General features: G+C 33.5%; 3 protein-coding genes across 3 annotated transcripts; 2 read left to right on the top strand and 1 right to left on the bottom strand.

The window, feature by feature from the left end:
* The first annotated feature begins 394 nt into the window (after positions 1 to 394).
* Positions 395 to 1,643, top strand: LOC145615241 (uncharacterized). Its single transcript, XM_081670308.1, has one exon. It carries the CDS (start codon positions 568 to 570, stop codon positions 1,603 to 1,605), a length of 1,038 nt encoding a protein of 345 aa, XP_081526434.1. The 5' UTR covers positions 395 to 567; the 3' UTR covers positions 1,606 to 1,643.
* A 5,875-nt stretch (positions 1,644 to 7,518) lies between these two features.
* LOC145614937 (uncharacterized) lies at positions 7,519 to 9,185 on the top strand. The gene is made up of 3 exons (XM_081670014.1): positions 7,519 to 7,624; positions 8,287 to 8,671; positions 8,765 to 9,185. The coding sequence occupies exons 2-3, from the start codon at positions 8,315 to 8,317 to the stop codon at positions 8,927 to 8,929; spliced, it is 522 nt and encodes a 173-aa protein (XP_081526140.1). The 5' UTR covers positions 7,519 to 7,624; positions 8,287 to 8,314; the 3' UTR covers positions 8,930 to 9,185.
* A 3,330-nt stretch (positions 9,186 to 12,515) lies between these two features.
* Positions 12,516 to 16,426, bottom strand: LOC145615159 (TPR repeat-containing thioredoxin TTL1-like). The gene is made up of 6 exons (XM_081670230.1): positions 15,413 to 16,426; positions 15,000 to 15,195; positions 14,707 to 14,879; positions 14,081 to 14,619; positions 13,818 to 13,918; positions 12,516 to 13,033 (listed from the first exon to the last, which is right to left on the bottom strand). The coding sequence occupies exons 1-6, from the start codon at positions 16,246 to 16,248 to the stop codon at positions 12,881 to 12,883; spliced, it is 1,998 nt and encodes a 665-aa protein (XP_081526356.1). The 5' UTR covers positions 16,249 to 16,426; the 3' UTR covers positions 12,516 to 12,880.
* Positions 16,427 to 18,182: the final 1,756 nt, after the last annotated feature.

Genomic DNA, 18,182 nt, shown 5'->3' with positions numbered 1-18,182 from the left:
GTTGAGTTCGTATTATTTTGCACATACCGTTGATAGTTGATAGTTGGTAGGCCAATTTTCCAAAAATAAAAACTAAATGAGTAAACGAAATAAAAATAGGAAACAAAAACACACATGTAAAGTAACATGGAAATTTGAATTTGAATTCTCATTAATCTATAAGTGATAATATGTTCATTTGGCATTCTATTAAAATAGGGAGGAGTAAAAAATAAGAGACAGAAAAAGTATTTATTTGTTTGTCATTAGTCAAGTTTCTATGTGTTAATGTTTTTTCACAATAGTAGAAGTTAAACTTCTTTTCAAGTTAAAAAGTTGGTTATATCCAAAGTCAATAAATCACCCTTTCATAGCTGTCAAACCGTTCCCTCCACCCCTCCTTTTAAAAACACCACCTTGGCACCTTCAAAACACACACACTCAAGTTCAACATAGCATGACATACTATATACAATTAATAATATAGGGAAAAAAGCAAAATTATACTCACCCTACTTATAAAACATCAACTTCAACAAGAATTTTGAGAGAAAATAAAATCCTAATTTTGCCAAAAGAAAAACAAAAATGATCAAAGGAAGAGAAAACAAACTATTAGGAGGTGCAACACAATCAGCAGATTTCTTAATATGTTTTCCTTCAAGAACCCATCTTACACTCATGCCTAAACCCATTTGCAGCCCTGCTAGAGGTTCCGAACCCTCGAAACGCCACCACCACAACCACCACCTCAAGAGGATCAACACTCGAACTTCGAGTGCCGCCTCCGGAGGCCCAAACAGCCCTCTTGTATGGGCTAAAAACAACCAATTGAGGCCGGAGATAGCGGAGCCGACTTCGCCTAAAGTCACCTGTGCAGGGCAGATTAAAGTAAGGCCTAGTTCCTCAAGTGGTTGTAAGAATTGGCAATCTGTAATGGAGGAAATTGAGAGAATTCATAATCGAGGGAAAACCAAGAAGAAATCAAAATGGGTTGAAGGGTTTGGGTTTAAGAAAGATGTAATGAGTTTTCTTACTTGTTTAAGGAATATAAGGTTTGATTTCCGTTGTTTCGGAGCATTTCCTCAATCTGATATTATTAGTTCAGATGATGAGGAAGATGAAGATGAAGAAGATCAAGCATTCGAAGACGACGAATTTGATATAGGTGAGGATGATAAAGAAAACAACATTGTTACCAATAATAGTAATAAGGCAGTGTTTTCTAAATGGTTTATGGTATTACAAGAGGAAAATGAGGGTAAAGATGTTACTAAAAATAGTAAGAAATCAGTGTTAGAAGAGAAGAATATTGAGAATGATGATGAATGTATTCCGGCCGTGCCGCCGCCAAATGCTTTGTTACTAATGAGGTGTAGGTCTGCTCCTGCTAAGAGTTGGCTAGAGGAGAAAGAAATTGAAGCTAAAGAAGAGGAAGAAAAAACAGAGGAAGTGAAAACAGAGGAAGAGGAAAATTTGAACAAGAAAAAGAAAAGAGAAAGTTTGGCAATTTTGATGAAATGTGATGCAGAATTTTATAATTTGTCAACAGAAATTTCTCAGGAAACTTGGGTTGTTGGTGGATTCAAAGATCCTTTTTCCAGGAGTAGAAGTTGGAGAAGGTGATCTTCAGTCCTCTGTTTTTTTTTTTTTTTTTTTTTTTTTTTTTTTTTTTTTTTTTTTGAGTAAAATAATTTTTACTACTAATAAAAATAAGAAAATTTGTGGGATTTTATTTTTATTTTTACTTGAGGGTTGTAAAATCTCAATTTACCAAAGCTTTTTTTTAATTTTTTTTGTTTGTTTTATAGTGTTTTTTTTTTCTTCTTCTTTTTCTTTTTCTTTTTTTTTGTGGGATTTGTATTGTATTATAAGATCTTGTACAGTTACTGATTTCTTTGTAAGTTGGAAATATCTCAAAGTACCAACTGGAACAGAGCAATATATGATGGTATATCCACTATAATTATGCATTTTTGCTTATGTTTTCCTATCTTGTGTTCCTATTTAGTATAATAAATTATAAAGATCAAAATAGTTTTTTTCTAAAACTTTTTTCATTTTATTAGACATAGTATATGGAGATCCCGACTCAATATACTTAAAATTATACGAGTAAATGGAACTGCCGTTGAAAACTCATTATTTCATTGACATATTAGCATTACTTTCGTAACAATTTATTATTAATCATTCAAAACAATGAATCAGGCCGATTGCTCCCACTGAAGCCGGGTTTGTACAAACTTTCCTTTGTGATGATAACATACCGGTTTCTAAAATCGAAACTTCATGTTTACGATAGCAAAATAAAGTGGTAAATCAACAAACATAGACCACCCATTTCACATTTTGATTCACATGTTTTTGCAAAATGGTATAAAATCATTCATTCATCCTCATGCCACTTATGATGGCAAGTCTGGCAAACTCTCATTGTTTTACAAGTACTGAGTAGTAAATACATCAAAGGTTTCATATGATCAAATGTTAACTTTTTAAAGAAAGAGAAAATAAAAGACAGGCTAATAGATGAGGCCCAAACTTCTACTTTTGGCATATGCAAAGTAAGTGCGATTGTTGCTTCATGTTCACACTTTTCATCAATTGAAACTTTACTTCTTTTTTTTTCCCTTTATATTTTTAAACAATTTCCAGCTCAATGAAGCATTAAATTAGAATTATAAGAGGGGTCAAAGTAGGGAAATTTGGTGGCTTAATTATTGATAATGATTATGGCAACATCCTATCTTATTATATATCTCCTGCTTTTAAGGCTTTGTTAATGTTTTTGATTTAATCTTTTTGCATTGCCAACGATTGATTGTTTTAATTTGTGTTGCACTGTATACACTTGGTTTGTTACGTTGTTCACATCAAAGTTGTATGATATGATATATCCCACATCCAAGATAGGCTTTTTCCACTAAGTAGGGTCAAATTGTGGTACTTTCAATATTATTACTTCTATTAACTTGAATGGCGTCACTTAAAAAAAATTTACAAGTCATATAAAGCTAAAAGTAAATCGAGAGTAGAATGAGAGTTAATAGATCATGTTAGGATGTAAATCTCTCAATAATAAATTAGTCAAACTTATCTTGTGTGAATTTATTAGTTTTTTAATTTGTCTGTAACAAATCGAACATAATAAAAGCTAAGTTTTAATTGTAATTTTTAAATTTAAAGGTTACATGTTCGAAACTTTGAAGCGACAATGTCCGGAGTTTGGAATGTCGTGGCAATGAGGAACCATTGACTTGAAAATGATGATTCGGCGCAACCGGGGTGGACACTCGTTGATCCGTTTCTTAAGCTCTACACACAGCTCTCACACTATCTAAGAAATTTCAGGATATGAGGTTGAAATCACATAAACTAACACCTACCTAAAAGTCTAAAAGAGTATATAAGAGAAGATAATAAAAAATGTGAATACACTTGTACTAGTTTTGTGCCCCGTGCGATACCTAGGTAGTTTATTGAATTTTAAGGTTAGATAAAACTTTTCATTTAAAATACTTCTATGTTATTAGAATTTTTACTCATGAAAATCACTTGACAATCATACTAATAAATAGTAATAAAAAAAAATATAGTACTATTGCTCATTAAGATATGAGTGATTTTAGGAAAGAGTTTGGGTTAGCGAAAAATACTTTATACATATGTAATGTTTTTTCCCCTTAACACTACCTTTAAATAAATGATAAACGTACTTTTTTTTAGAGCAGTTTTTTTTAAGTGTTACACTTCTTTTTTTGACATTTTACTCCGTTTAAATATGAGGAAGTCTTACACACTTTGTATGTAACCGCCTAACCGGTATGTATGATGCTCATACATACATACTAGCTAAGGTATATGATTCGTTATCTACGAAATTTTAAATTTCAACATTATATTTTGTGTACCATTACAACCACATATAATACCATTGAAGTCTTAGTGGTAGTATCATATCAAATTAGTTCCATTCAAATTTATATTTTTAGTGGTCACAAAATATGCCATTGAAATTTAAATTTGCTAAAAAAATGACCAAAATACCTCTATGCCACAATGGTAGAATCCCTCTTTTATCATATGGTCTTCACTCAAACCCACCATATTTCATACTAATTCTTATCAGTTGTCTACATGACGAACAATAAAAGCTAAAATGTGAAATTTCAATGTCTCATATTAGTTGATTAAAATATATCATAAATGTACAACTTTTTAAAACGAATTTTATGATGTAAAAATAACATATATAAGATACTTTTTTAGAAGTTATAATATATTTTATACATATTGAATATTAGAATTTCATCATAAAAAAAACTCTAAAACAAATTTCTTATCTTGAAAATTCTATCTTAAATTTAGGCCTTGTTCTCTTCACCTTAATTTTGCTGAACTGAAATTATTTTTACTGAACTGAAATTATTTTTGCTGAACTTAAATTATTTTTACTGAACTTAAATTATTTTTGCTGAACTGAAATTATTTTTATAGATTTTCTATTATAATTCTTTTTTAAGAAAACTGAATTTTACTAAACTGAACTTATTTTTACTGAACTGAAATTATTTTTACTGAACTGAAATTAATTTTACAGAACTGAACTTATTTTACTAACTGAAATTATTTTTACTTAATATTATTTTTTTAAGGTGAAGTGAACAGGGCCTTACTTATCTAACAGCATAGGTGTCGTACTCAAGCTGTTTTCTCGCCTACATGGCGCAACACTTGACAAAAAGTTGGAATGACAAGTGTCGTTGTTTCATGACATGACTAAAATTTAGTTTTATATAATAGTTATATGATATAATATGATGTGTAGCGATCACCTCAATGTGAAGGAACATAGCCGAAAAAAATTTGAAAATTTTAGAGAAATTTCCCCAAAGCCCATTAAGGAATATGGATAACTAGAAGACTGCATATGGATATGGTCTTTCGAAAGGTCTATTATATTTATCAGCTAAGGCCATAATGGAGTTGGGCCAGACTACTACCATGATGAGTGTTGCTTTTCCCTTATATATCTATTGGGCCTAAACCTTAAATGCATTTCGGCTGTGTAGTTCAATTATGTTACTGAATACGGACTACGGGCCTGTTTTCATTGACTGAATTCAGCTGAACTAAACTAAATTGAATTAGACTGAACTGAAATGAATATTTTATAAGAGAAGGAAATTAGGAGCTGAACTGAACTGAACTGAAATGAATATTTTATAAGAGAAGGAAATTAGGAGCTGAACTGAACTGAACTGAGCCGAACTGAAATGAATACTTTATAAGAGAAAAGAAATTAGGAGCTGAACTGAAATGAATATTTTATAAGAGAAGGAAATTAGAAGCTGAAATGAACTGAACTAAAATGAATATTTTATAGGAGAATGAAATTAAGAGTTGAACTGAACTAAACTGAACTGAACTGAATTTCAACGAATGAGAACATGCCCTAAGATTTTCCCCAACTTTACATCAAAACTTTATCTATAATTCCTTCTCCGTTTTTTTTAGGCTATCCCCATTAATATCACATATTAACATAAGTTGTTAATATTGTGGCAAAAATGGAAAATAAATGCATTGGTTTTCGTTTTATATTCTCAAGCTAAGAGACGCACATGATGCGTGCGTGTGCAATATAAGTATTCTATCAAGCTGGATTCTTGTGTTTATTCCAGAATTTGATCATATTCTAATAAAAAAAATATAAGCGGGTTACAAAATTGTTGATAAAATATTGTTAATGAAAAAAAAAGAACATAAGTATATATACGAACATATTATCAAACATATATAAGTATGTTCTTTGTCAAACACAAATATGTTCTTTTTCAAACACTAACTAGTGAGTAGCCCGGGCGTTGCCCCGGTTGCTACTGTTGTTGACATGCAATCAATAAATTTTTTAAAAGGCTTTTTAAAATTGTAATTATCATTGTCAAACTAAAATTGAGTTTTTTTTAGTATATTTTATTTTAATTAAATCTTTTGGTTTGCACTTATATAATTTTTTTTACATGTTGATATCATTCTTGAAAATTGGCTTAGATGGTGTAATGGTTACTCTTGTTGTAAGAGGTTGAGGGTTCGATCCTCATGAGACTACGTGGCACATCGACGTTTTTAGAAACGCCTTTTAATATATAGTATAGATATGCATGTTCTTTTTCAAACACTAGTATGTTTTTTTTTTAACCATGTTCTTTAAAATGTCTAATGTTCTTTGTGGGTGTGCACCCGGGTGCTGGGGTGCACTATACTATTTTATAAAAATATATATATTTTTGAAATTTTTTACAATACGAGTAATATATTTGGGTCTAATTTATGGGTGGTCCAGTATAGTGCACTATGAATCACATTCCAATTTTCCTTATGATGAAGCGAGGAAATCCAAATTTCCTCGTGGGCAAAAAATAAAAATGCTTATGAGGAAATTTCTTCTCACGAGTAAGAGTACTCTAATTCTATAAATATACAACGCTATACAATAAGACATATAATCTATTTAAAAAAAAAAAGAAAAAGAAAAAAAAAAGGCTAAACAACAACTCAACAAGATAAAATGAATAATTTTCCCATCCCATGACCATGACAACAAATCGTACTAGGATCATTTACGTGTCAATTAGGCCATCTTTAATATGACTTGAGAAATGTCCAAATGGTTATAATATTATACATGTGTTTATATATGACATTTATCAATACAATTCGAATTTGGGTTGTCTTCAACATCCATTATTGCTCAACTTGATGCTTACCATTCTACCAATATAGTGCGTCCGTACCAAATTGCTTGCTATCGATTAATACCTATTGAGAGAAAGAAAGCTAGGATACAACAAAAGTTACGGACGTCGTTTTTTTTTTTTTTTTTTTTTGGGTGATTAAGAGTTAAGAATTAAAATTGAATATGACAGAAGGAGAGATAAGTCCAAGTATAGTATTATATGTACGAAAGGATAAGTAACTAAAAAAACATGGTCTTTTTTTTTTTAACAAAAAATTTCTTTGATTTTTGAAAGGACAAAGGCAATTTCAATAAACGGGTTGGATTGATCAACTTAGGTCATGTTCTTATTGACTGAACTGAACTGAACTGAACTGAGCTGAGCTGAACTGAACTGAATATTTTATAAGAGAAGGAAATTAGGAGCTGAACTGAACTGAATTGAGCTGAACTGAACTGAACTGAGCTGAAATGGATTTCAACGTAAGAGAACAGGCCCTTACATTTACTTAATTTCAGTTCAGTTCAGTTCCAATCAGTCCAGTTCAGTTCAGTTCAGCTCCAATCAGTTCAGTTTAGTTCAGCTCCTAATTTCTCTCTCTCATAAAATATTCATTTCAGCTCAGTTCAGTTCAGTTCAGCTCCAATCAGTTCAGTTTAGCTCCAATCAGTTCAGTAAACGAGCCCTTAAATTAATGTATCCACTCAAAAGCAATTGAGATTTATTTAGCTATTTATTTCTATATCAATTTTTTTATTAAAAAAAATAATTTTAAAAAATAAAATAAAATTTTTTTAAAAAAACCCTTTACCTCACCTTGCCTATAAATAACCAATCAAAGTTCTCCTACTCCATACTTCCCAACAATACAACGTAACTCAATTAAGAATATTTGTTTTCAGGTAATCCTCTCTCTCTCACTTCAATATTATTTCCCTCTTCTTTCAGAAGCTATTTTGTATAATTGTGTTAAGCAAGGTAATATAATAATCTCTCATTTTGTAAAAATTTGTAGTGAAGTTATGAACTTGGAAACTATTCTTCACCAGTTCACCACTTGTAACGATTTTAATCAACCACACTTGATAAATTTCCACCATGATCAAGACTATACCAAGTACGGAGCATTATATTATGTAACTGAGATTTTTATTTATTTAGAAATAACTTGTTATATTAATTATTATATAAGTGATGACTTGTAGTGCTCAGTATTACATTATTTTACGTGTCGTTGTGACATTCTTCACTCGTATAGGTTTTACTACTAAATATGTTTAACAAAGAAGAAAAAAAAACTTTTTTTTTTTTTTTTTTTTAAATTATGTTATTATTAAAATTATGTATGAAAGCTACATGATAAAGAGTAGTATATGTTTATGTTTAAGACCTCCTTTAATAGTTGAATATTAGATATCCCGTTAGTAGCAAGAGTTGGTTTATCAATGAAGTGTTGGCCTAATGATTAAGATTGTGGGCATATGTATGATAGGTTAGTTCGAATCTTGCTAATTACTAGTTAGTAACTTGATTTATTTAGCTAAGTACGTACACTATTTTATAGGCTAAATTAAGAGAAGGACGAAGAAATCATGGCTGATATGGATGTCACACCAGAAGAAGTAGTTTCTGTGGAGGATGTGGAAATCGATATGGAAGCTAAGGCCAAGGAATATGCTGATACACAAACTCGTGTTGCCGGTAATGTATATCGAATGACAACTGACGTCAAAAACTTTAGCAGACGTCGTGTGAATGTGGTGGAGACTCATTTTTGGCAGGGGCGTTCAGTTTCTAATAGCTTCCCTGGCCTCCCAGTTAATACTGGTGTTGCAATGCGCCAGGTCGGGACTCTTCCCGAAGGCGTCAAGTGGGGAATCGTCTATGCTGAAGGCGATCTGGTCAGTGATCGTAAATACATTGTTGCTGTTCATGGCCCAACGGGCAAGGTAATGTATCATAACATGTTACTCCGTATTAAAGTTGCATTTATATTTTTGTACTCTAAAAATATTGAAGTGACTTTAAATGTTATTGTACAGATCTATGTTGAAAGTGGGCCAATAGGTCCAGTTGATTGGAACGTAGTTGAAGTCAAACTGGACCGGCATTCAGAAAGCAAAGCTGATATCACTGACCCAATTTATGGAGCCAGGGTTGTGGCCGAGATTACCGGTAACTATGCAGTTGCAAAGTTCTATAATTAGCTAGCTAGGCTCACATCACTTGAGCCAGGCCAGCTTGTTACAATTTCGCTCTACTTGTTATGTATCTTGTATTCTCGTGTTATATGCTATGTATGCTGTGTCTACGTGACACACATACGTGAATAAATGGTGAAGCTCCCCTCTAGGATGTACGTACTACTCATGTTGATCTTGAGTTTGTAACCAATTGAAAAGGAGGGTGATGCTCCCTAGCTTTCTATATTTGCAATAATAATCCAAGTGCATTTATTATTAATGGTTATGAATGCTTTTATTTATCACTCGTACTCCCTTGACTTTTCTTTTTAAAACTCATTTATCCTAACAAGCGAACCAGAGAAACCTTTGTTAAACTTTGGACTTATAATAACACCTATCTATGCTATATATTAAAAGACGTTCCTTTTAAAGGAACGGTGTCGCTTGGCACTCTTAACGTATATGACACCATGTCACTATTCAAAGTACATGCGACACATAAGCTTACAACAGCCTCCAACAAATAAAAGTTATACACTTACCATTTCGACCAACTTTTATTAGTGTTTTAAATTTCACATAATTAATAGGATATATTCCTTTCAAATTAAAGGTTATTTAATTTATTTATTCTTCACAAAATTAGAAAATAAATACATATGAGGTAAAAAAAAAACTTTAACATCCGAGACAACGCCCAGATCACACACTAGCTATACAAACAGTTGAAAATAATTATCAAATTTAAGAAGTACAAAGTACAAACTAGCAATTCAGGACATCGTCTACACACTAGTTAAATATTAAAAAGCGCCCCTAAAAACTTTTATGTGCCACGTGAGCCACATCACCACTCGATAACCCATACCATTGTGCCACGCCACCACTCAATAAACCATGGCAATGTTAACTAAAAAATGTTTAGAAAGAGGTTTGAACCCCTAATCTCATGGAATGAATACCACACATCTCAACTAGAAATAAATAATTTATGATATTCAAAATTATATTCCAAATAATTAATGCTGAAGAATTTAAATACTTTATTATAAAAATTAAGTCAAAATAACATCTCGCGGCAACGCCCGAGTCACACATTAATTCACTTTTAAAATTCTGTCACAATGTGCCATTTTTTCCAATTTACCCCCCTACTACAAGTACAATAATACGAGTACCCATTTTCAACGAATGCCGACTAGCTTATTTTGGGATGATAATTAAGACATGAGATCAAATTTGGCTAACATTATTTGTCTTTTATGACTCTTTACACATTAAATAAATAAATACTCCCTCCGTTACGATTTACTCGCAACAAAGGGGTCAATTGCGGACTCCTAGGCAAAATTTCCTAAGTGTGATTATTGGAAAATAAGGAATGTGCTTAATATTAATCCAATCTAAAAAAAAAAAACTTAACACCAAGCACCACGAACGGAGCCCAGCACCAACCAGCGCACCACCACCCAGCGTCCCACCAACGAGCCCAGCACCACCACCCAGCGTCCCACCAACGAGCCCAGCACCACCACCTGCGAACCCAGCCCACAATCCCGAAACCCACCACCACCACCTGCGAACCCATCCCACAACCTCGAAACACACCACCACCCACCCCGAAACCCACCACCACCACCTGCGAACCCAGCCCACAACCTCAAAACACACCACCACCCACCCCGAAACCCACCACCACGGACCCAGACCCAGAACCCACCAACCTCCACCCCGAAACGCACCACCCACGAACCCATCACCACCACCCCTGAACCCAGACCTTCAACCCCGAACCTACTACAACCCACCACCACCCACCCCGAAACCCATAACCTACCCCAGACCAACAACCCCGAAACCCACCACCACGAACCCAGACTCGCAACCCACCACCACCCACCCCGAAACCCAATTCCCACGAACCCAGAACCACGACCCAGAACCCACGAACCTAGATCCACCCCGATTTCGACCCAAAACCACAAATTTGACCTAGCCCCACCCACGATTTAGCCCCCAACCCCGATTTCGACCCAGTTCCCAGCACGAACCACAAACCATATACATCAGATCTGGAAAGTTAGCAAGAAAAGGAAGAGAGAGAAAACAGAGGTGACGAAAACCAAGAGGATATGGACAGCGAGTTCCGGCAACAATAACGATCGCCATGGTTGCGGTGGAGATCAATGAACAGAGAGAGAAATTTCTGGGTATATGGAGTGGAGTTGCGGTGGTAGTGGTGGTGGTGGTGGTTGTCAATTAAGGGGATGATGAATTTAGATGGAAGGAGAATGATTTTGGTAGAAATGTTTAAGTTAATTAATGTTAGAGTTTAAGTTATTAACATAAAATCAGAAGTTTAATTAGGGTGTTTAGGAAAAAAAGTAAGGGTAATGTTGTAAAATCACACAAAAAAACTTACCATAAAAGGAAATAAATAAGTTTGTTGCAAGTAATGTGTAACGGCTATTTTTAGTAATTGTTGCGAGTAAATCGTAACGGAGGGAGTAGCATATTTATCAAATGATGAAATAAATACAACATATGCATTTACAAAGTTTCAAACAGTTCTGTATAAATACCCTAATTTGACCCAATCTAAAATTAACCGATTTTAAATTGAACCAATAGCTAGTGTGAATTATTTAATTGACAACAAACAATCCTAATCAACTTGCATAATGTCTCAATCAAGTCTACTATATATATGATTCAATATGAATTAAACTCTATCCCAATAACTTCAAACTGGATGTATAAATTACAATTAAGAACGCCAATAAAACAAAACATATCAAGATTAATAGAAGTACAAAAATTGTGGGTCATAGAGGAAGTATATAATAAGGGAACTGGTTCTCCTTTATGAAGCAAAAATATATAGATCAATGAATACATTGATAAACAAATCTCTTGATTAATCAATTATAATTTGGCATTTTGTCCAGATACACCCTTAGAATTGTTTTAAAGAGCTATCAATTAAAAAAAAAATAGTATAATCCATGCTTTAACAAGAAAAACTAACCCACTACACAAGTGCTTTAAGATTTAATTAGTAGTTAAATACCATAGTTACTCTAAACAAATCTATCAAAACCCTTACCAAATCAATAATTCATATGCTATATTTTCAGTTAAAAGTAGGAAAAAAGAAAAGTAGAAGCAACCCCGACCACCAAATTAAAATAACAATTCCCTAAACACTAATTTTCCTCTAAACTTAATTTTGTCCTCTTTCTTTAGCATAGTAACACCTGGATTTGGTGTCGATTCTTCATGCTAACTTTGTTCTTTTTTGTTGGTTATGTCTTATGCGTCAATCCGTCCTAATTTGTTAATTATGCTTGTTATTTTATATCATTCATTTTATTAGTTTTTGTTTTCAATATTCTATATTGGTAAGCTTTTTCTTACACAAACCTCACTTACTAGTGATCAGCCACGTTTTTTACAAAAAATAAATTTCGAGGACTTTCTCTACACTTTTCTTACTTACATGTCCCAATTCGACACTCTCTTATCCTCTATGGATTTTGTTACCAAAACAATAGTAGTACACTTTTCGTCTAGCAACAAGTCTTGGGTAAGATAGGTTACTAGTAAATAAAATATTTAATAAAAACCATCCTTAAAAAAAAAAAAAAGGAAATCACTCTTTAAATAAATAATAACCACTCCGATTTTACAATAAATTATTGTAAGCTCGTCTCATACAGATTTTGCCAAAATCTTTTGCCAAAATCAAACATGTAGGGTTCTTCCCTTCCTACAATGCTGCATTTTTTATAATCCATAAAGAATGTCGGTAATAATATGATTGAGTATCTTCTTTGAATTGATTGAAGCGGCAGTAGTACTGTTCAGGTGGGGGCTAATAATAATCTTAGCTATCAATAATCAGCCGCCCCATTTTTGATTATTTTTTTGTTGCTGTTTGTTTTCTTGTCTTGTAATTTGTCTGATTTATCTTCAACTGCTGTACAATTTAACTGAACTCTGTAGTAGTTCAAGGTTGTTTCCTGGTATGTCTCTGACTCTTGTTCCATTCTTGTAGATTTTGAAGGCAGGAATGTTTGTTACTTCCTCTGACTTTACCAAGTACGGGTGATCTTCCACTTCCACCTGAGTGTGTACATGTACATATTTGTAAGAACTCGAGGATAAGTCGCAATTTAAAACTTACATGTTAAGGTAGATAGGTGTGACAAAACTGACTCGTATATGATTACTTGTATAAAAGTGACATGACCTAAGCATAAGTAGGACTAATGTTGATTGGTATTTCATAAATAATGTAATTTAAAACTCTTTCGATAAGACGTGACAAAACTGATTCGTATCTGATTACTTAGATCAAAAGTGATCTGACTTTAACATATAATTTGATTCATGTTAATAATGTAAGTCCAATGGACCCAAATTGACAAATCCCGAACTAATCGACCTATGATCCATATATGACCCAAACCAAATTAGACACCAAAATCGATCCGACCAATCCATTTGGCTCATCTAATTACAATGTACTTGCAACAAACAAAAATATAGTATTCATCTCCTACCAAATAAGGAATAATATTTTGTTCCCTTCGTATATAATTAAGACAATGTGCAATATTTGATTGCTTTAAATGCAAGCCTTGAATATGTTATATGACAAGGCGTTGACTCAAAATTCCTTGACAAAAGAGTCTTCCAAGTTAAATAAACACAGTACATACCTTCCTGGCTAGCTTATCAAGTACGGTTGAAGTCTGTTTACAAAATTAATTATCACATCACATCATTTTCAAGCATGTTTTTTCTACTTTGAATGTAAACAAATATATTCATATTGACCATATATTATAGCCTATGGTTTGAAAAACATGTACATATTGATTAATGCTAGCTAAAGCAAACAAACCTTGAGGAAATTGATGGATGGGAATTTCGGACAAACTTGTTCCAAGAGTGTCACCGCCTTTTCCTGGGTCGATTTGCTGCAGAACAGCACCACTGACATCCCTACAATTTTCGATACAGAGTGCACGAGTCAGTAATCTAGTTAAGTAAAAAGTGACACGAATAATGCTCCTTAGACCATGAAAATCTAGGACTTGATAAAGGTACATGATTACTAAATCGAGTGTATAATGTTTTGGAGTTTAGGTAATGTTATATAGTCACCTGGAGAAGTGATCAAGTGTCTGAAACACTCAATGCTAGACACTAAAACTACATCAGACCCGAATTTCATGTCCTTGACATCTTCACCGCGTTGTTTTTTGAGTTGAACCTTAGCCTCAAACAATGCTCGGCCTACTTCCTCATCCCCGGGCTTTTCCCTGATCAAAATTTCATAATCTTGTATCGAAGCTTCCCATCTTTCCATCTTAGCATTACAATGTGCTCGTCGTAGCCTAGCCTTGCTGTAAGAAGGCTGCAGGTTCAGTGCCAGAGTACAGTCTTCCATTGCTTTCTCAAATTGGCCTAACTTAGACCGACAAGCTGCTCTATTACATAGAAGCACTGAGTTGTAAGGATCATACTCTAGTCCTTCACTATATATGCTGCAAGCCTCTTGTAACTTTAACTCCTTGAAGAGCTTATTTCCCTTTGACCTCGCTACTGCCACAGACCGTGTTCTTATCACCATTTTCCTTGCTTCCTTGTCGTTTGGATTGAGTTGTGCTGCTGTTTGAGCTGCTGTTATCGCGTCTTCAAACCTGATCCAAACAAAAAATTAATATTCTTTAGCATTTTTGACCTCCTTGTACTTTATTATGAAATAGAACTAATGTTACTCCACTGACCTGCCTATTGACATGTAAATCTGTGCTTTGATTAAGTATAGGAAAGTGGTCTTTGTTTCACCAAATAACCGAGTATAAAAATCCATGTCAAAAGAAGGTGCCCTGTTAAAAGCTGCATAGGCTTCGTCGTGCCTGAAGAGATTCAGCAAGGCTTGGCTTTGAAGCGCGTAGATCTTGTTGTCAGAAATCAGGAAAACAATTTGGATAAAAAAAAGGAAATGTCAGAACCCCTTAACTAGAGAGTTTGTTTGAAAAAATTGACAATTGTGAGATGTTTGATTGATTTAGGGTACCTGTAACGAAGAATTGGCACCGATAGCTAATGCATCATGAGTCTGTCTTAGCAAATTTCCCCAGTCCTTAAGCTCCTTAGCTTCATTACACATACTGATGCATTTTCCGAGAGCTTTGGCTTGAGTTATATCAGCAATACTCGCTATGCTTCCTGATAGACTGAAATGTTGGACAGCTTCTTCTGCATACCCAAGTCTTACATAACAAAACAAGTCATTATCAACTCAGACAGAGAGACAAACCAGTGAAAAGAGAAATTCTTATGTAAAACGCGTGTATGATAAGACACAAGTGACTTTGCTGTATAGGAGGGACCAATAAAATAAGCAGGGGAATCACCCTGTGCCTTCTATAAAGAAATGAGGTGACATTTTTCATTTCGTGCTAAACTATGCAATTAAATAATTAATACCTTATGTAAAGCCCTGCAAGACGATGATGAGCTCGTTGATAAGAAGGATCGATTCTGACAGCTTCCCTGCACTCGAAAACTGCCTCTAGGAGCCTGCCAAGGGCTGTCAAGGCAGCACTTTTGTTACTTCGATAGGCTGCTACACTAGAATCAATCGCTATTGCTTGATCATATAACACCAAAGCTTCCTCGTATTTACCCTGCTTATACTTGTCATTTCCCAAGGATTTTAACTCCTCAGGATCCAATTTACTCAGTGAGCTCTGAAATCGCGTTTCATCAGTACTGTTTCTCCTTAGTATATTTCCCATAGTAACATTATTAATTTCCAAAGTCTTATTGACAATGGTGTTACTGTTAGGAGTAACACACTTCTGTTTCAGGCTATTGATTTGAGCCAACTGCAGTATGTTCCCTGAAGGAGCTCGTGGAGTTCCAGCCTCACTTTGATCACCTGACGACTGTCGTTCCTGAATTCTGTTAGCAGAAGAGGAGGAAGATGATGTTGTGGAAATTCTAGCAGCATCAGAAAGTCTTCTACTTTGATTATGATTATGTGAAATCGAACCCCTCGGACTTGCCACATTAGACTTCACAGTTGGAGCAACTGATCTTTCTGTCACAACTTTTTCAGGTCTGCATTTAACAGCAGCAGCAGCAGGAGAAGCCTCAGCAGGCTTACCCTGACTTTTCTTCTCAGTTGCATTCTTACTATTTGTTGTCGAAGGCAGAGAACGGACCGAGGACCTCCTAGAGCAAAGACTACGACGTTGAAAGAAGCCGCCTATGAAGCCACAGCCACTGTCAGACGACGACTCAACCATGTAAGTAGCCATTTTTCTGAAGGACTGATGTAAGAAAAAAAAATGTGAATGAAACAGTTATTTAATGAAATAGGAAGGTAGGAGAGAAAAATATATGATTAAAGAGATGACTTGAAGAAGAAGGGCATTGTTTTTGAAGATTATCCTATAGGATAGTGGAAAAGGGGGGCTTATATGTATAGCCTTAAGGAATTCTGCACTTCAATTTGGAGTGGCAATCAAGGAACCCACTTTATTACCTAATTTCAGGGGAGAAAGAGGAAGATTCTTATTAAAAAAAAAAAAAAAATGGCCACTAATTTTTTTTAAAAAAAGAAACAAAAATATAATTATATTTTTGGGTTTGTTGAAAGATTAGCAATGCTTAAACAATTATTAAGAAATTGCTGTTACTATATGTGCTAAACTACCCCAAGTGTGCCTTTGTTTACTTTTAGTATACTTATTATCCACTGTTTCCTTTGTTTTATGGAGTGCTTAATTTGGTTTATAATACACTCTTATTGACTTATTGTCCATAGCTTAACTCCATAGATCCAAACACGTAATTATGTGGCATCATCAACAACCTAATATGATTTCACGCTTGAGATAAATATAAATTATGTATAATGACGTTAATCAGTTAAAACTTATTGAAAAACAATTGACGTATGATTCATGTTGAAAAAATGAAATTTAGATCACACTTTGCACGCATGTTTGTAAGGTATAATTAGTCTCGAATTGATAGTGTCCTAACATTAAACTAGCAAATTAAAATGTATGGTGAGACAAACATACCTCTTTGAATGTAACTAGTCAAAAACTCCTTCATATTGTGTTATGAATTACTATGAATTATCCCTTGTTAGTAATTATTGTACCATCATGTTTTAGACCCCGTCAATCATAGTCAAAACATAACTGCAAATAGTGAAAGAAACATAAAACTTACCTAATCTCAAAGAACATAATTAATTAATTCAACCCATTTTCAAGTAGTTTGATTACTAACTTTAATATTACAAACTTATTAATCAGGTGAATTATTCTATAATAAAATTGTAACAGGTGTAAAATTAATTAAACAGTAGACTATTATCAGTAATACGATAAGTAATCCTACCAACAAGAAACTTTAATCCAATAATTAAGGTAGCTCAATAATTTAGCTTTGATTTTTAGCTAACTTTTTTTTAATCCCATATTCACCAAATGGATTCATGCATTTTCCTTTTCATTATTTTTTTCTTTATCTTTATAATTTTTTTCATGCAAAATATTTTTGAATTAAAGTAAAAATTATTAATTAATCAGCTAATTAATCAAATAATTAACGAAAAGTGGTGTAGTGAAGTAGGGTCGTTCATTAGTTAATTAGAGTAATTTGGACCACTCGATGTAACCCAAAAATGAGGGCTTGGGCTAAGGTGATGACGAAGGGTTTCTTTAGTCGGTGCCGGCAGATAAATTATGGGGTTTATACTAAAACGACAGAATTTTGTGTATTTTTTGACCACCAACTTCCTCATTGTTTCACTTAATTTGTCAAGAATAGTGCCTTTTGATGTGCAATTTTTGTGTGATTGATTAGGTTGGCTGATGTTGTGCTTGATTAGTTTCTTGTACATTTGACATATAAGTGATAACACTCTCGTTTTCCTAAGTATTACTCATAATTTTATGCGGTCTTTGTATTATCCTCCGTACGAGTATGATAAAAAACTTTTATTACATATACTTTGTAAAAGGATAATTGATACATTTTACAAATTAAAATTAAGTTAGCAATATATGACAAAATTACGCATAAATTAGTATAATTGATGTTTAATTTGACTTAATATTTTCATTTTTAGATTCTTAAGTCCATTCACATTAGTGAGGTTGAATTTAGGCAAAGTTATTTACTTATTTCCAACTTGTTTACTTATTTTGATAGAATACTTAGGTTAGCGAGGTTT

Source organism: Chenopodium album, chromosome 25, assembly GCF_948465745.1.
Source record: "Chenopodium album chromosome 25, dcCheAlbu1.1, whole genome shotgun sequence".
In the NCBI taxonomy this organism is placed as follows: domain Eukaryota; kingdom Viridiplantae; phylum Streptophyta; class Magnoliopsida; order Caryophyllales; family Amaranthaceae; genus Chenopodium; species Chenopodium album.
The sequence above is the reverse complement of the archived record's forward strand: the minus strand, read 5'-3'. Positions and strand labels throughout refer to the sequence as shown.